A 19,071-nucleotide genomic window follows, 5' to 3' on the forward strand; every position below is an offset into this window, starting at 1 on the left:
CATAGTCACATATCATCTCCATCCCCTTTCTCCATCCCATATCAGGATCATCTGTATCCCAAAAAGACCTCACTCTCTCATTAGCATTAACTCCTTCCAAGAATAGAGAGTTCTTCCGAGGGCCTCGAGAAGACGATATCGAATCTCCGCGACCTTTCTTAAAGTTTGGCGGGGTGGCCACTTCACCCTTCCTCTTTCCATCGTCGTATCCTCTAGTACACTGGTCCTTTCTTTGATCAACATCAGCTCCAGGAGCACGATTGTCAGTCGACATTGGATTAGGCCCTTGGCGACTCTGAGAATTAGACCCTCCTCCACGACCAGATTGGGAGTATGACCCCAAGGTAGGGATAGAAGATCGAGGAGCGGGAGCGTAGCGCCGATTATCAATTCTTTTCTTCTCTCCGATAGAAGGAGGCCTCCCCATAGTGTCTTCGCGAGCTTGAAGGGTGGCCAAGTTCATGCGCAACCCTACAAGAAATATAAGGGGCAATGAAGCATCAAAAGTCCATAAATCAAACGAAAAGCTAAAAATAGCAAACATCAATGATGTGCAAGAAGACAATTAGAGCAAGAAAAGGGATACCGCGGGCCAACAAACTCTTAGGATCGAATAAATCATCAAAAATCCCCAGGGTTTGACACTGAACTTGCAAGTGTCGATGAATCATTCTCATTTTCACAACACTACAACTAGAGCTCAAAGTTGAAGGTACGTCCCACCCACTATCCTTTACAATATGTTTATTTCTAGTGTACAATTGATTTTTTTTTTATGATGGGTGTTAGTCTAGAAAATTATTTATTTTTGTGAATATTAGTTTGACATAATTAAATTGATTAAGGTTATAAAGATTGGTATGGGCCATTAATCAAGGAAAATAGGCTCAATAGAGAGCCCGTGATATTCAAGCTCATGACCCATCATGGAAGTCTATAAATATGAACTATATCTCCATTTTAGAGATTCATTCACATTATCTCATTTTATGCTCCAAAAATCTCTAGCTTTTATGAGTACATATCTTGAGGTGTTTGCTAACTTGAGTGCTGGAGGATTTTTCTCCGGGAATCTTCCGACACCTCTAACCTCATTTCGTGACATAGGTGGCGACCCCGATTTTTACTAGGATGGACGCAAAAGTAGCAGATATTCTCTCATAATAGCGTGTTCACCCGGATTGATTGATCACCCGAATTTCGTGCAGCATCATTTGTCCTCTTGTTGGGATAGACATGTTCCTCTTGTCGTTACTCTATTAACTTGAATATTTTTAACGTATTTATGTCTTCACTCACACGATCACGAAGATTACTTATCCCAAAATTGCCTTAAATCAAATATTTTTAATTTTGGAGATCTTATGTGATGAACTATATACATTTTATAAACACGGATTTTTCCAGTATGCTTATGTCCTCACTCCCAGAATTATCTCAAGTCAAACATTATTATATTTGAAGTTCTTATGTGATGATGTCATGAAAATAAGATGTATCTTGATGATATGCATAGTATTTAACAAATATTTTAAACTATACTCAACTGTATAGTCTCATATCAGCACAGTTTTGGAATCTCGTTCATTCTTGGAAGGGGTATATCCCTATTTGATTTGTTTTTCAATAATTTTTCAATCCAATTAAAACATTAGTTAAATAAGGGTCAAATAAAATTTTTATAAAAATTATTTTTTAATATATGTGAAAATACACAAACCTAAATCAATGAGATTGAGGAAGTAGCATTTTTTCGGAAAATTCAAAAAATACATTCCTTAAGTTTCCTACTTTCGCTAGGGTAGTGTAAATCGCCAAATTTATTTTTTGTGTAATAACTAATAAGTTGATATTTTTAATTTAATTAACTCATTTCTACTGATATCTAAATATTATTGTTACTAAACCAATTAACATGTTGACATTAGCACTCAACACAAAAATAAATAACAAAAAAATTAATAAAACGATATCATAATGATTGCAATTATTTAGGAAAAACATATTCTGCATAAAAAAAATGTTTGAAAAATTAAAAACACTTGTTCATTAACATTATAAAATCTAAATATAATATTAATGAGGATGATAATAGTAATAATAAAAAATGCAAAAAATAAAAAAAATAATAATAACAATTATAATAATATGAACAACAAAAGTAATCAAAAAGCATGTGATTTCCATCTTTTGCTTGATTAAAAAATTATGTTTCTTTATTTTTTTAATTTTTTTAGTAAAATAAAAAAATTATATCAACGTCTTTTGTTAGATAAAAATTTAGTAATTACTGTTCAAATATTAAAAAAAAAAACTGAAAATTATTTAATCAAACATTCTCACTTATATTATTCAAATATACATCATTGTTTACAGTCTACACACCACACGATATTAACACTATCATACACAAAACATTCAGACAAGAGTCCCACCCTTGACATACTCGGTGTAAGCCAAAGCTATCAATCCTACCATTGCAAGCCTTCCATTCCAAAGCTCTGCATCAGATGTCATCAATCCCCGCGATTTCGAATCCGCGCTCACTCCTTTAAACAACGGCACAAGTGATGCCACGGATAGCAAAACAGTCGTCCCGAGAAACCACGGGATCCCTCCGTTTTGTATTTGCGAGAAGATATCCTGTCCTCTGGTTAATTCTACTGCGATGGCTGACACGAATCCGATCATGGCTAGACGACCGTTGATCCTCTCCGGGCCAGGCCCGTCAAAGGCCATTATGTTTGTAATCTTGGTGCTTTCCTGCATGCACGTAGATTGAGCTCACATGTGAATATATGAATAATGAATGTATTATGTATCGTATTAATTGTAACAACAAGAAATATTGTTTGGATTTGAATTAACCTCGGGTTGCGGCGGTGCAGGAGGTGTTGAAAACAACTTAGGAGGAATTGGAACTGCTGCTTTTTCTTTCTCTCCAGTGACATCATCACCATCCTGTTGAATCAAGAATTAATAAACTCCAATATTATTAATTAATATATATTATTTACTTAAAAAATGTACATCATAAACTTTGCATAAGTAGTACTATAAGATCTGCGGATCACTTTTTTTGTTATTTAACCACAATCATTCAATAGTTTCACATTATATATATACCTCAGCCATGCTTCGAATTCTGAACTTTAAATCCCTCTTAAAAAGTGACGCGCTCTTCAAAGGTACAAACTGGTTCAAACCAACTGTTCTTGAATTAAAACCAGCTCCACAGATCATTTGCATCCCCGTTGCTGCAGCTGCCATATTGTGTATTTAGTCTGAAAGAAAACTGAGAATTTTTCTACTTATTTTAATAATCAAAATAAGTTGTTTTGGTACAAAAGTCGTATCTGGTTTGAATATGGGAGTGTGTTGGGATTGTGGGTTTATTTATAGATGCAATATCCGAGCTTTTTGTGCGGAGAAATTGTGGGTATTTCTTGTTCCACGTAAAATTGTTATTATTCGCACAACACCGTATGAATATGAACTCATAGGCACCGCACAGGTTTCATTTCAGGATGTGTACGGCTATAAAATTCTAGTTGGGTCGGTGTATGAAATTATGTACGTAGATATAATTATTTCACACAAAATTCAAACTATGTGTAACCTTTCTCTGTAATAACATAATAAAATAATGGTGTCAAAATTAAAATGAGGATGTTGAGATCCAAAGGTCGTTATGAGGATTTTGGAATATGTTATGTTATGTGAGGCATTTTTATTTTGAGTCTATTTTTCGTCAAAGTCTTAATATTTTTTCAGACATATCGATTAGATGGGAAAATAATATTTTTATCAACTGAGTTGTCTCATTTTGTGTTTAATAATTGGTCCATTAAGTATTCAAAGTTTAGTTTTAGCACGTAGTAAATTTGATTAGTTTTTTCTCTTAATCCTATTTTATCGAAGTGTTGTTATGGCATCAGAATTATTGATGTAACACTGAAATTTTTTACTTGTCTAGTGTCGCATCAGCAATTTATAGGAAAATAGTTGTAAATTAAATTTATTGCACCAAAATCTAATTTTGACGAGTTAATGGACTAAAATACGAAATTAAATGAGTTACCATACAAAAAAGTTGTGATAAAAATATATCTAATTACACTAATGAAACATAATTACAATTTTAACTTTAGTGATTAAATAGTACAGTATTAAATTTCAATTGCGTGTGTCCTATTGTCCTTTTGTGATATCTAGACTCTTTCAAAATCCATCAGCTGTGATCTTAATTAAACAAAACAATTAAATTATTGTCTCGATAATCCTTCCAATAATTGGCTAAAAAATATGTAAAAAAACATTATTCCCCCCTATTTTAGTTACACAGAATTCCCCTATTAATTATTTCTTTCTTGCCTAAATTTATAATTAGGAAATAATTTTAATTTTATGTCTCAGACTCTCTGTAATTTTGATTTTCTATATCGAAATTCATTTGTGATCCTATCCTATATTTAGTTTTTGATAATTTTAATTCATTCTCTTTGTAAGTGCTGACACGACGCTATACATATGCTTACTACGTTCCTCGCCAAGTCGACACCACCAGGGACGAACCATAATGGCGCGCAGCCATAATAGAGATGTAAAATATTCGAGCCAGGTCGATTAATATTTTATTTGTATTCGAATTTATCGAACTCGATTCGAAATAATTTTGTTAGATGGTTCACGAGCCGCTCGCGAGTCTTAATTTTTATTAATGTAATTATATATTAAATATATATACATTTCAAGTATTTCGGACATTTCGAGTCTTTCGAACTTTCATTCTCGAAACTTACTGTCCGAACAATAGTTCGAATATTTCGCTTATCGGTTCGAAGACTTCGAGATGAACTCGAACTTGAGCAAAAAAACTAAAAAAATTCGAGCTTCTAATTAGGCTCGAACTCGAATATATTCAATTTGAGCCGAATTCGAATATATTCCACCATATCTAGCCCATCCACTATGGGTTTATATATTTATAATAGCCCATCCAATAATGAGTTATATATGTGTGATGTGGGTAGATTCATGCTGGCCCATCCAATAATGTGTTATATGCTAACGATATGAGCTTTAGCAATGTGTTCGTTACAAAATTTAGTAGTTTCTAATTTATATGGGCCATATATTTATTGTTTTTTATATCTTTAATATTTTGATTTATACAACTCTTTGTACAAACTTATTTCAATTTAGGACTTATCGCTTGTCTAATTGAAATTCCTAGCACACTCTCAATTGTAGACCGCAACATTATAATCCACATAATCTTTAACGTCTCTTTTTTCAAAACTACAAACACAACTTTAATGTATTTGTATAAAGACTCACCCATCTAAACGTTGAAGCTCAACTCTCATGTATATGTGTGAATGACTGTATGTGAGAATATTTACATTGTATGTATATATCGAATGTATCTTCACACTTGAGTTTGCTCTCATTCCAAATAATTTCTTCGTTTAGGACACCTACATTGGAGTTTAAACACATTGGTTTGAACACCAATGTCGGTGAGTACTTGTGCCACGTAATGTGGGAACGTCCACGTTACTTTTATTTTTATTATTATTATTATTATTATTTTGAAAGAAGGATGAAAGGTGGCCCACCCCATTAATATAGGGGATCTCTTGGTCCATTTATTTTTTTACCGATAAACTTGAACACACCCTATGTAAAATTCTGGTTTTGATCATACATGCCACGTTAGTGTCATATCGAAAAAGTAACCGAATATAAATAAGATTTAGCAATACGAAAATCTAAATAAGATTTAGCAATACGAAAATCTAAATTTACAGAGAGACAAATATATAAATCAAAATTATAAATTTTCCTTGTAATTACATTATTCTACTAAATTTTTTTTATTAAAACGATTGTTTCTCATCATATTTACCTTTTGGGCAAAAACTTGTGTGAGACGGAGCTCTTATTTGGGTCATCCATGAAAAAATATTACTTTTTATGCTAAGAGTATTGTTAATATCGGTATGGTTGACATGTCTCATATATAAAGATTCGTGAGGCCGTCTCACAAGATACCTACTCTATCTTTTGAGTAGATACGGCAATTTTGTTATCTTTTAAACAATAAAAACATATCATATGTTTAATTATGTTCATGACTGAGAATAATCTTTGGAATTGAATTTAGTGGAAAAGGCCCAAATCCGTTTGTGATATATTGTCCCATAATTATTAATATCTCAAAACTAAATATTTTTTTAAAAAAAATATGAATGGTGTATCCACACGTGTAACGTATCAACCATATCGCTTAATATTTACCCATTAAGTATTCTCGATTATATTACATACAAGTCAGAGTCGGCGATTGATTCAATTTATTTATTTAAAAAAAAAAACAAAAAACAAAAAAACAAAAAAAATTGCACTTTTCAAAAATAATTCCGAGTAAAAAATTTTGAAAGGCGTGCCTAAAGTAACACGATTTGCTTCTCGTGATACCTGATGTACAAAAGACAGGCACGTAGAGAAATGTGTACGGTAGGCATGAATCTGAGTAAATACCAACGCTAGCTGTGCGGTGCCTCGTGAATCCATGTTACGTACAATGTTGTACCAATTGTACCCATTTTACGTGTCCTAAATATTGCCCACAATTTGGTCTGCCCCATGCAACTATAAATATATGAGACCGCTTGCTCTACTTCCCTACATTCAAACTAAGTACGAATCTTGTATACCAAATTAACCTTTACTTTCTTGAAACAAATTAACCAATTCGAAGTGTCTCATTTCACACACCAACACACAATATGGCAGCTGCTGCAACTGGAATGCAAGTGATCTGTGGAGCTGGTTTGAGTTCAAGACCAGTTGTTGGTCTGAGCCAGTTTGTTCCTTTGAGAAGCGTGCTACTTTTTAAGAGAGATTTGAAGTTCAGAGTTCGAAGCAATGTAGAGGTGAGTAAAATGTTAAACTATAAAGTTTAAGTCAGTGTAATATATGTGATGGTCATATATTTTGATACTTGTATGATTTGATTGAATATGAAATATTTGAGTTTAATTATTGAATGAACAGGATGGTGGTGATGTTGTTGAGAAGAAAGAAAAAGCAGCAATTCCAGTTCCACCACAGGTGTTCTCCACTCCTCCTCCACGACCGCAACCTGAGGTAATTTCAGATCAAAATAATGTTTCAGTACTGTTATTACAAGTGTTTTTATGATAAATTTGTTACATATATATTGCTGACATGCGACCTCAAACTATTCTTGCAGGAGAGCACTAAAGCTACAGACATCATGGCCTTTGACGGGCCTGCCGCAGAGAGGATCAACGGCCGTCTAGCCATGCTCGGATTTGTGACAGCCATTGCGGTGGAACTAACACGAGGACAGGACATTTTCACACAAATACAAAGTGGGGGTTTCAAGTGGTTCATCGGTACGACTATTCTTTTCTCAGTGGCATCTCTTGTCCCGCTTTTTAAAGGGGTGAGCGCGAATTCGACATCGAAACCGGGAGGATTGATGTCATCCGATGCAGAGCTATGGAATGGGAGGCTTGCCATGGTCGGGCTGGTGGCATTGGCATATACCGAGTATTTGAAGGGCGGACCTCTTGTGTAAATAGATATGTTTGGCTCGAAAATTATGTAATTATGTTGAAATAGTTTGTGATTAATATATATAATAGCTTCCTTGGGGAATTTTCACTATTTTATATCATTATTATCAATATTTTATTATTCATTTGTCAAATCATCGTTTAATTTAAAAATAAAAAGGTAATTTTATTAATAATAATGATGATTACTAATTTATATCATTATTATCAATATTTTATTATTCATCATCATTATTACTATATTATATTATTATTAGTTTTATATTATTATTTAATATCATTATTATCAATATTTTATTATTCATCATCATTATTTATATTATTATTAGTTTTATATTATTATTTATTATCAATTTTAATCTCAACATGTTTTGAGATATAAATCAATAAATCATCTAATATTGTTTTACTTTATACTGATGATGTACGGCATAATTATGTAGCATGAATAAATCTATATTACATATATTAAATTAAATGTAAATTAAAACAAAAAATAAAAAATAAGCTAAACAACACCCAATTTTTCAAAATGAAAAGGAGAAATATTGTCGTTGTTTAGATATATTTAATATATATAATATCGACTTTATTATCATCACATGTGTCATGTGGAGTGAATAGGTGTCAAATAAACAATAGTTTGTGAATTAAGTTGTTTCAGACGAAGAAGACGAAGAAAATTAAAGATTAAACGGAAATAAAATATTAAATCATTAGAAAACTCAAAACAAATCAATTTACATAACTAAAATAACCATTTTAAACAAATCAATTTACAGTACCAAAAATACCATTTTCTCGTATTATTATTTAGTATCTCAACGATAAATTGAGCATTTGATTGAACAAAATGGCAGAGCTCTGTAATAAATTGTTAATGCAACCTCAAGAAAATTTACTAGAATAAAATATTAAAATTTTCAAGCGACATTGCATCTCCTAAGTCTTTTTCATAAGTTATAGGGAGAATAACATGAAATCTAACTTGTGCTCTGATAACAAGAAGTTGATATGAATTCGACGAAAAATAATAGAGTTTTTTAAAAAAAAAACTACTAAGAATGACATAGTTTATAAGTTGTTTAGTTGTCTTATGGTGGAAAATTCATTGGTTGGTATATAGGCAAGATTTGTTGTCAAAAGACACACTTAAAGTGAGAAAGTCGATTACATGGAGACATTTTCTCATGTATGTAAGAAATATTATTTTTTTTTCATAAACATGACATTAATGGCCCATTTTGATGTTAATACACGTCAAAATGATGTGAAAATAGTGTCCTCGATGAGGTTGTAGACAGAGAGTTATATATGAAATAACCAACATGATCATTTAACTATATCGGGTCATTAGTATGCATTCAATCTTAATACATTGATCGATACATGCATAAACATTGAACTCGATGAAATGAATGAGCCGGGTAAGGGGCTCCACCGGATCAAATCAATAATTTAGTGTTTAGAAATTTGAGTGAAGATAATGGCTTCGATGATATGATAATGGCTTCGATAACACCTGCAAACAAAAAAAGGAACTCGTGAATGGGTGCCAGAGGAATGTCTAGCGTAGCCACTCCGATGCTTAAGTCAGCAGGTTGAAGATGAACACGAGCGAATATATGTGAGTGCTTGAGAATTCAAAGTTTTTCAGAATCTGTAAATGACATTAATACCTGCTATTTATAGTAGAAAATGGGGTAGGTACCTCGTTTCCAGTGCCACCTACTAAGTATGGCAAGTCGGCTGCCCATACTATAGCTTCTGATGACTTTTAGAACACTCCAAACCCATGTTGCTCTAACAGATTAGACAGCATATATCAATCACACTCGAGTGTGGTGCAATTCTCGAGGTGGCCGGGTTGGTAAGGTATCCGAGTGTTTGTATGAAGGCCCGGGCTCTTGATTGCCCGGGAAGAGAAGAAATGCCCGGCTAGTGAGAAAAGTACCCGGCACATTGGCTTTGATCCGGGCTATCCAATGAATAAATCGGGTTAATGATGACCCGGATCCTTATGGGGGTATCAATAACATTAGTAGTAGGTAAACGAATATCAAGAACCAATATATTCCTTGCAACTAACGATAAGGATGTTGAAAATAAAAATATTGAATGTTAAAAATAAGATGTTGAATATTGAAAATAAGAGTTGTAAATGTTGAAAATTAGTGTGTGATGATTATGTAATGATTTATTTATTTTTGGATTATTTCCAAAAAAATTTATAAATATGTCTCTCAATTTGTAAAGAAAATTACAATTGAGTAGAGAGAAAATTTTATAAAGTGTATATTTTAATATATTTTATGAGTTTGAGATTTTTACTTTTTACCGTAAATTAACACGTTATCAGCACGATACTCGAATGTTCGGTTCTTCATATTTTACTAAGTACCAAAACACAAGAAAAATGTAATGATATTCAAAAATAAGAATATTTAATTTATTATTTATTTATTTTTATTGTGTATATATTTAATATATAATATTATGTTATTATATGAAAGGAGTCTATGACACCTCATTATAATAACGTGATGTGATTATATTATTACACTGATTATATAATTTTATTGTTTTACTGTTTATTTATTGTATATATATTTGAATAATATCATGTTATTATATAAAAGTAGTCTATGACGTCTCATTATAATAACGTGATGTGATTATTTCACTGTTTCTATATTTTTATTGTGTTATATAATAATTATATATATAATGTCACAGTGTTATTATAAAGGAGTCTTTGACACCACATGTGATATGATATACATAATTATTTAAAAATGATTAATATTATATACATCATATTATTATCATAAAATTTACATATGCATACATATATTTTTTAAAATTTTGTAACGGTCATAAACGAGTAGTTTTTACCCTATAAATTAATTATGACTTCACAAACACATTCAATCACTCAAAACTTACTCTTCCTCCCTAAAAATTTTCTTCATCAAGATTTTCGAAGAAGAAGAAGATGGTTCTTTCAAGGTTATTTTTTATAATTATTTTGGTTATTATACTCGCTAGTCTTGTATTTATCGGAGAATATCCGCCTCACGTTTTTTTTTAAGAATGCTTGTATTAATAATTTATATGTTACTTTGTATTGTCATTTTAACAAATTTATAACTTAACTAATAAAATTCATTGTTATTTTAGTATCACCCTGTCAAATTTGGCAAAACTCGAATTTTGTTGCGCTCGACATTATGAGAAAAAGTTATATGTCATGGACTCTCGATGTAGAAATGCATCTTGAGTCATTGGGTCTAAGCGAGACCATCAAAGAAAGTGGTATATCTTCATCACAAGAAAAAACAAAAGCTATAATATTTTTGCGTCGACATTTTGATGAAGGTTTAAAATGTGAATACCTCATTGAAAAAGATATAATGGCTCTGTGGAAAAAATTAAAAGAAAGATTTGAACATAATTGGTCATAGGTTCGAATTCTACTTGGGGACATTTGATTCATTTTGAATTAACAAATTCAGAATAAAGGGGCTCACTTTGACAGTTAAGAGTAGGGAACATGTCCTCAAGTTATACTTTCGACCGCCTTTGATGAATGAAATACGTTAAGATTCCAAGATTTTAAGAAAGTCAGTGATTAAAATTCGACGATGTATCGAATAATCTCGCAATTAAAATTTTGTGGACATGAGGTTACGGAATCGGAAATACTTGAGAAAATATTTTCCGCTTTTCACGCATCAAATATAATTCTACAGCAACAATATAGAGTGTGTGAATTTGCGAGATATTCTGAACTTATCGCATGTCTTCTTGTGGCGGAAAAGAACAACGAGCTGCTAATGAGAAATCATGAGTGTCGACCCACTTGATCAACAACATTTCCAGAAGTAAATGCTGTAAGTAAAAATTAATTTAAACCTGGAAACCAAAATCAAATTCAAAGACAAGGTTTTGGTCGAGGTCGTGGTCGTGGTCGTGGTCGCGGCTGTGGTTTTGAAAATAATCGAGATAGTTGCTTCTATAACTCATCTTAAAAGAACGTCACGAACTACCCACTGAAAAGACATCATGAGAACATGAGTGTCAATGAAAATCATTCAAAACGATTTGAAAGTTCTTGTTTTAGATGCGGCACTCCAGGACATTGGTCTCGTATTTATCGAGTTCCCGAGCACCTTTGTAAGCTCTATAAAAAATCGATAAAAGGGAAAGAAAAAGAGACCAATTTCACTGAACACAGTAGCCGTTTGTGTGATTCAACTCATTTTGATGCTGCAGATTTTCTGAAATGTCGACTCATTTTGAGCCCCCGAGCACCTTTGAAAGCTCTATAAAGAATCGATAATTTAGTGTTAATGAATATGATTCGACTCTATGTTATGGCCACATTCAAGGAATCTTGATATAGAGACGGACACATGAAATACAGTCGGCTCCTTGAGGAATTAAATGTCTTTAGAAAATGAAATACATGTACCTAAAAAGTATTCCATACCTATTTACGTAAGACGGGCACGTATTGAGAGATGTGTACGGTAGCCGTAAGTACGAACAAATTCTGCGAATACTCTCGTTTTAATTAATTTAATCGAACCCATCACAGGAAAGCCAGCTGTGTGAATCCATGTTGTACTAATTTTACCTATCAAACGTGTTCCATAAAGTTCCCACAATTCGCCTCACCAACGCAACTATAAATAAATAAACCCACTTAGTATATTCCGCCATAAATCAAATCAAACACGAATTTTGTGCTCATTGACTACTTTTTCATTCTCAAAGAAGTTATCTTTTCACCAACAATCACACATAATGGCAGCTGCAGCAATGGGGATGCAAGTGATCTGTGGAGCAGGTTTGAGTTCGAGAAATGTTGGTTTGAACCAGTTCGTTCCTTTGAGAAGCGTGCAGATTTTTAAAAGGGATTTGAAGTTTAGAGTTCGAAGCACGGCTGAGGTAAATATAATACATAAAGTTTATCAAATATTATGCAGATGGGTTATATTTTACGGTATATTAAGTATTAACCAACTGTTGATTTAACATGCATGATCGTGGTGATGTTCCCGATGAAAAAGAAAAGGCAGCAGTTCCAGTTCCACCTAAAGTATTTGCCACGCCTCCTTCACCGCCGCAGCCTGAGGTAAATTCAAATTCAACTAATATTTCTTACTGTTGCAAAATGTAACGTAACTATTATATATTCACAATTGGTCTCGAACTATTCCTGCAGGAGACCACAAATGCTAGGGACATCATGGCCTTTGACGGGCCTGCGGCGGAGAGGATCAACGGCCGCCTAGCCATGCTCGGATTCATGACAGCCATTGCAGTGGAACTAACTAGAGGACAGGACATCTTCACTCAAATACAAAGTGGGGGGTTCAAGTGGTTCATCGGGACGACTGTTCTCTTCTCCCTTGCATCTCTTGTGCCGTTGTTTAAAGGGGTAAGCGCGAATTCGAAATCAAAACCAGGGGGATTGATGTCATCCGACGCAGAGTTATGGAATGGGAGGCTTGCCATGGTCGGGCTGGTGGCATTGGCATACACCGAGTATTTGAAAGGGGGACCCCTTGTATGAGCATATATATTGTAAAGACTATTACGAATAATATATTGATGTTTTTTTTAGAACATTTACAAGAATTTTCGAAAATCGCTTTTTTCAATAACTAGTATCATGTGTCATATCATTTTATATAATTAATTAATTATTAAAAAGTTACTAAATTTGAAATTTTGGAAAGTTTTTGTCCAAATAATATAAATTGATAACAAATCATATAATTAAAAAACAAAAAATAATAATTTATAAATTTCGAAATTTTTTTGTAAATTAGAACATTTGTTGTTGTGTATGGCAAAATCAAATGAAATTGTCTTTGTTGGAATTTAAAATAAATTCTTGGACCAGAGGGGTCAATGACATCCTTGGAATAAGTATCTTATGACATGCATCACTTCCAGTAAAAATATTTCCTTCCAAAAATGGTTTTTTTGTCTTGTCACAATCAATCTAGTGTCATTGCATAAAACCCAAGATAGTGATATATGTTCCGCAACAACATAATCGGGGTTCCAATTTCAAATTAAACTTGTGCTTCGGTACTCGGAAGAATCTTATTTGATCAAGAATTCAAGGGTATGTACATCATATAGTAGATCAATATTTCTATCAGAATGACATGTTGTATCCGAACTGAAATACAACATTACCTCATAATGGTTCAAAGAAATCATATACTCATTTTTGGACTGAAGGACATCAAGTGTCAGCTCCAATATAGCTCTCTACTAAAAATATATTGTTTCACGCCTCGAAACCGGGGTTAGTCGACACCTGAATTGTTCAACAATTACGTAATCGTCAAACAACATCCTCTATAGTAAAATATAAACCAAATCAGTTTATTTCTCACAATCAACTGGTAAAGAGCGCTCTTAGTTCAGTTCGGTAGAACGTGGGTCTCCAAAACCCGATGTCTTGGGTTTTAATCTTACAGAGCGCGATTTTTTCTTTGTTGATCGAATATGACTGAAATCGATTCAATCACTTGCACAGTAATTCAAATTTGACCCCCTGCCTATGAGTCGCCGACTCATTCTTCAACAGGCACGCGGTCAGAGCCCTGGCTCCTCCCACTGCTTGGGAGCTTACGGTTTCATATTCTATTTCACTCCCTGATGGGGGTTCTTTTCATCATTCCCTCGCGATACTACTTCGCTATCGGTCACCCAAGAATATTTAGCCTTGCAAGGTGGTCTTTACTAATTCACACGGGATTCCACGTGTCCCATGCTACTCGAGATCATTAAATTGTTTTTACAATGTAAAAAGAAAAAATACGATTTTTTATTTTTTGAATCAATTATTAATTGACATAGATAATATATTCAATTTGAAATATTTTTATAAAATTTATATTAGTAAATAAATTTATTTATTTAAAAGTTAAATCATTTAATCATTGCATATGTATACATGTGAGTTTATATGTATGTTTGTAAATTTTTAAAAATATATCATTGTATCAATATGTAACATTATATTTGAATTGATAATATATATACACATATATCTTTGAGATTAGAAGTCATAAAATAAAAAAATATAATATAATTTTTAAATAACAAAAGGGACAAAATAATATCAATTATATCATTAATTTTCTTTAAGAATCATATTTTAAAATCTTATTTTATTTTATTTTTTTATCATGATTGTTGTGAGATTATTTAACTATTAAAAATTAAGCGTTGTTTATGATTGAATTATTTTTTTAATTTTTTAAAAAATTAACTTTATTACTATTTATTATTATAATTTATTTATTTCTTATGATTTATTGTTTTCTTTCTTTTCAAGATTATTACTATAATTAATTTATTTATTATGATTTAATGTTATCTTTCTTTTCAAGATTATTAAAAATAATTATAATTACTGGAACATCGTCTGCCTTGTCACCTATATGCCTCGTCGCACTATCCAATCAACTTTATACACGTCATAAAGGCCCTACGTGATAAAAACGACGCCGAATTGGTGAATAACATTATCATCAATTGCGGGGAGCAGATTCCGTCGTCTGCCATCTCCTTCACTCTCCGAGACCCAGAAACCCAAGAATCAAAGGTCTTCGGCTTCATCAAAAATCCGCTCGGAACTCGCACTCGGGGCTCCGAAAATCGGATCTCTAATGGAGAGTAGGCGAAGATTGCGGGGCACCAGGGTGGTTTACACCCTGTTGGTGCTCCTGTTTCTGGCTATGGTGAACCTTGTATCGGCCCTTTCGGTGACCGTAAACGACTTAGAATGCGTCTACGAGTACGTGTTGTACGAAGGAGACACCGTTTCGGGGAATTTCGTTGTTGTAGATCACGATATCTTTTGGGGCTCTGATCATCCTGGCATCGACTTCACTGTAATACGCCTACTTTTGTATTATATTCCCTTTATTTCTATGTGGGTTTTGGTTGGTTTATATCTTAGCAAATTACGCATCGACTTTTCCTGCATTTTAATTGTTTTAAGGTTGATTTGTTGTGTTAATGGTGTAGTTTTTGGAAATTGGGTACAAATGCGTAAGAAAGTTCTAATATTTCCCCTTTAAGCATTTTGTTTTTTGAGTTATCTAACGGCTAGATTGCCATTTATAATTTTTTGGGAAGCGAATTAGTTGAATATGTTCATATTTAGCTTGATCAGGGGTTTTTTTTTTTAGACTATATGATTATGTAAAAAGAATTAACACACACAAATGAATAAATCAATGTGGGGCTTATTCTTTTCTCGGGCTGGTGCATATATTATATTTATGTTTCAATATCAATAGAATTCTTTAGAATGATCCAGTTATTGTTAGAAAATTACTTTCATTGTCAAAGTCTACTGTCAGTTAAGTTAAGTCGTATCACAAAACTAAATGTAGACAAAGCTATTACGAATTGATCATCTTCGGCAACTTAATGTCATCAGTTGAGCCAACAAGTCATTCAATTTGGAATGTGGGTGTGCTGGCTTTTTTTTCCCTACTGATGTTTTTCTCCGTAAATCCAGAAGTCTTTCCTAGAAGTAACCATATTTGGCAACTTGAACTTGAAACAGCTAAGTTATTCAATGAAGAATACAAGGAGTCCTAATTTTGTTCCAACTAATGATTTGCTCTTGAAATGAACACCAGAAAGTGTATCCATGTATTTTAATTTTTTGACTTTATTCAGATTTTTGTGGTCATCACATTGGCAAGCTTATAGCATGATATTCATAGTTGTTATTGTGCTGTTTATGTATGGGCTTCAACTTGTATAATTGTTTAGCTGCTTATTGTCATTTATATTTATATTTGAGATTATTGGTTCTTTGTAGGACATTTAACATCTGCTCCCTTCTATTAGCTACCAAAGTCTTTTATTATCTTCCTTGCCTCCAACAACACAATTTTTTACTATCCAATTAGCATTTGGCTTTTGAATGGTAACTTTTATTTTTGCGTATGGAAGATTTCTATGCATAATTAATTTAGTTTTTTATGATATTTGACTCTCTATGTTTGCCTTCCCTGAAATTGTTTACCCGAGTGGAAAATTACTTATTTCTTGTTTCAAGTGAAACAGGTTCCCATTTCACAATCTTTTGTTTGTTTGATAGTTTGTGGTGCTACTGTTTTGGATGTAGTATAAGTGGTCGTAGCTGTGGTTGACTCAATATGTTATCAAGCTGAGCATTTTAGCAGGAAAAAGGATGGTAACTCAGTGTGAAATTTAGTCCCTTTGAGCATTCTAGAAGCATTCAAAATGGAAACTTCTTATCCTTAGCCATGCCTTCTGCTTAAGTTCGGACTCAAATTTGAGATGATCTTCCACAAACAATCTTTAGGTACAAAGACTAGATAACAAAAAATCATAGCATCTGAAATTGGGATGAAGAGTCAAAAGTTGCTTGTTTAATTGCATTGTTCGAATTATAAATAATTTGAGGGTGGAGCTTGAATTCGGTTTTGGAGACATGTTTGCAAAATATTTTCTTTGCCTTTTGAAGTCAACCTGCATGAACCCCAATTATCACTTGGAATCATTGTTTATATGTACAATCGACGTCTCTATGTAGGTGACTTCTCCCGCAGGTAATGTTGTCAATAGTTTGAAAGGAACATCTGGTGACAAATTCGAGTTTAAGGCCCCCAGTAGTGGAATGTACAAGTTTTGTTTCCACAATCCTCATTCCACGCCAGAGTCAGTCTCGTTCTACATTCATGTTGGCCATATTCCCACAGAACATGACCTCGCTAAGGATGGTTTGTCTCGATATTAGAACCGCACCTTCATAAAAATCAAAATTTGTCTATTGCTACCATTTCTTCTTAATTAATGGTTTTACTTCATGTTCATTTTACAGAGCATTTGGACCCTATTAATGTGAAGATTGCGGAACTGAGGGAGTCCCTGGAATCTGTTACAGCAGAGCAGAAGTACTTGAAAGCACGTGAGGCTCGTCATCGTCATAGTAAGAACCTTCTTTTGTTCTCTTTTGGATTGTTATTATGACTTTGTGATTCTCAGCATAAAGATTGTATGATCCTATAGTTGAATAGCTATCTGGATTCGGTACTTCGCAATCTTAGTTGGGTAGAAACAGGGAAAGACCCAGTAGAAGATGAGGGGCCAGTCATCTCCTTTTAAGAAATTTGAAATTTTGCCTATAATTTTTTAAAATCCATTTGGCCCTTTTGAATGATAAATGTCTCTAAGCCTCCCCTCCCCTCCCCTCCCCTCCTTCAACTGATTTTCTGCGTCTGCCGGACCCACATTCATGATCAAGACAACTCAGTGATATCCTTCCCCATCAGATAAATTTGTCTTAGAGTAAGACCAACAAAAAACATAAATTGTATAAGCATTTTAGAAAAAACGGATTCTCGAATTTAGCAATATAGGTGGCATTTAGTTGGGCTTCAAAACTCAAAAGGTTTGAGTAAAATATTTGAGAGATTACATTTGATATTTGTATATGGATTTTGAAAGTTTATGACTTGCAGAAAGAGATATAGTGTAAAGATGATAGGAAAGAGTAAAATAATATATATAATTCATAAAAATGTAGAGATAAAAATGACTAATTGTGTATTTGTTGTGCTTTGAATAGTTGGCTGAAATATAAATTATAAGCAGATGAAAACATTTGAGAAAAAGTAGATGAGTGGAAATTTTGTGCCATTGTTGATTGCTTTAACCCCCATCAAACACACCCATAGCATTGGGGTTATAATAGTAATACATGACAAAGACTTGATAATCCAATGAACTGGATGAAATTTATTGTTGAATTGTTCTCTATGTTTGCTGTACCTCATCGTTTGGTGAATAGTTATTTGAGACCATAAACGTCCGAAATCCCAGGGCATTGTTTTTCTTACATGGTTGGTATATTGTTATCTGACAATACTTGTAAAAGATTAACATTTGTTTGATCCATATCAATTCCAGGATATGAATATTCGGTTTCTCAGTTTGTCTATCTTTTACCTTAAAATATTGCGATGTATTTTCTATGCATGTCGGTGGTGCAGCAAATGAGAGCACAAGAAAGCGTGTTATATTTTACACAGTCGGAGAATACATTATGCTGGCTCTTGCAAGTTCACTCCAAGTTGTGTATATACGTCGCTTGTTCGGCAAAACAGTTGCATACAATCGTGTTTGATCAACATACTGTGCTGGCTGAGAATTTATCCTGCTTTCCTTAGAGGGCTGCTCTCGTACAACTGACATAGTTTACGTGAAAATTTATGTGGCTCGGATAAAAAATATACTCTCTATTTTGGTGTTAGCTGCTCTTTTTCCTCAGAATCGTAAAAGTAAATTTGTTGGCTCAAACTGTATTTAGCTTAGAGGAGTTTGAATTATATCCGTTCTTTTAATTTATTAGGTGAGAGAGAGATTCAAGGATGGTTGTTTTCTT

General features: G+C 33.1%; 3 protein-coding genes across 3 annotated transcripts; 2 read left to right on the plus strand and 1 right to left on the minus strand.

The window, feature by feature from the left end:
- Positions 1–2,321: 2,321 nt before the first annotated feature.
- LOC142545036 (early light-induced protein 1, chloroplastic-like) lies at positions 2,322–3,370 on the minus strand. Its single transcript, XM_075652020.1, has 3 exons — positions 3,127–3,370; positions 2,869–2,961; positions 2,322–2,763 (listed from the first exon to the last, which is right to left on the minus strand). Exons 1-3 carry the CDS (start codon positions 3,268–3,270, stop codon positions 2,419–2,421), a joined length of 582 nt encoding a protein of 193 aa, XP_075508135.1. The 5' UTR covers positions 3,271–3,370; the 3' UTR covers positions 2,322–2,418.
- Positions 3,371–6,712: 3,342 nt separating this feature from the next.
- Positions 6,713–7,677, plus strand: LOC142545038 (early light-induced protein 2, chloroplastic-like). Its single transcript, XM_075652021.1, has 3 exons — positions 6,713–6,941; positions 7,063–7,155; positions 7,262–7,677. Exons 1-3 carry the CDS (start codon positions 6,795–6,797, stop codon positions 7,610–7,612), a joined length of 591 nt encoding a protein of 196 aa, XP_075508136.1. The 5' UTR covers positions 6,713–6,794; the 3' UTR covers positions 7,613–7,677.
- A 7,487-nt stretch (positions 7,678–15,164) lies between these two features.
- LOC142547719 (transmembrane emp24 domain-containing protein p24beta3-like) lies at positions 15,165–19,071 on the plus strand. Its single transcript, XM_075656131.1, has 4 exons — positions 15,165–15,535; positions 17,221–17,407; positions 17,509–17,616; positions 18,680–19,071. Exons 1-4 carry the CDS (start codon positions 15,311–15,313, stop codon positions 18,811–18,813), a joined length of 654 nt encoding a protein of 217 aa, XP_075512246.1. The 5' UTR covers positions 15,165–15,310; the 3' UTR covers positions 18,814–19,071.

The sequence above is a fragment of the Primulina tabacum genome, chromosome 5, assembly GCF_025594145.1.
Source record: "Primulina tabacum isolate GXHZ01 chromosome 5, ASM2559414v2, whole genome shotgun sequence".
Taxonomy (NCBI): Eukaryota; Viridiplantae; Streptophyta; class Magnoliopsida; order Lamiales; family Gesneriaceae; genus Primulina; species Primulina tabacum.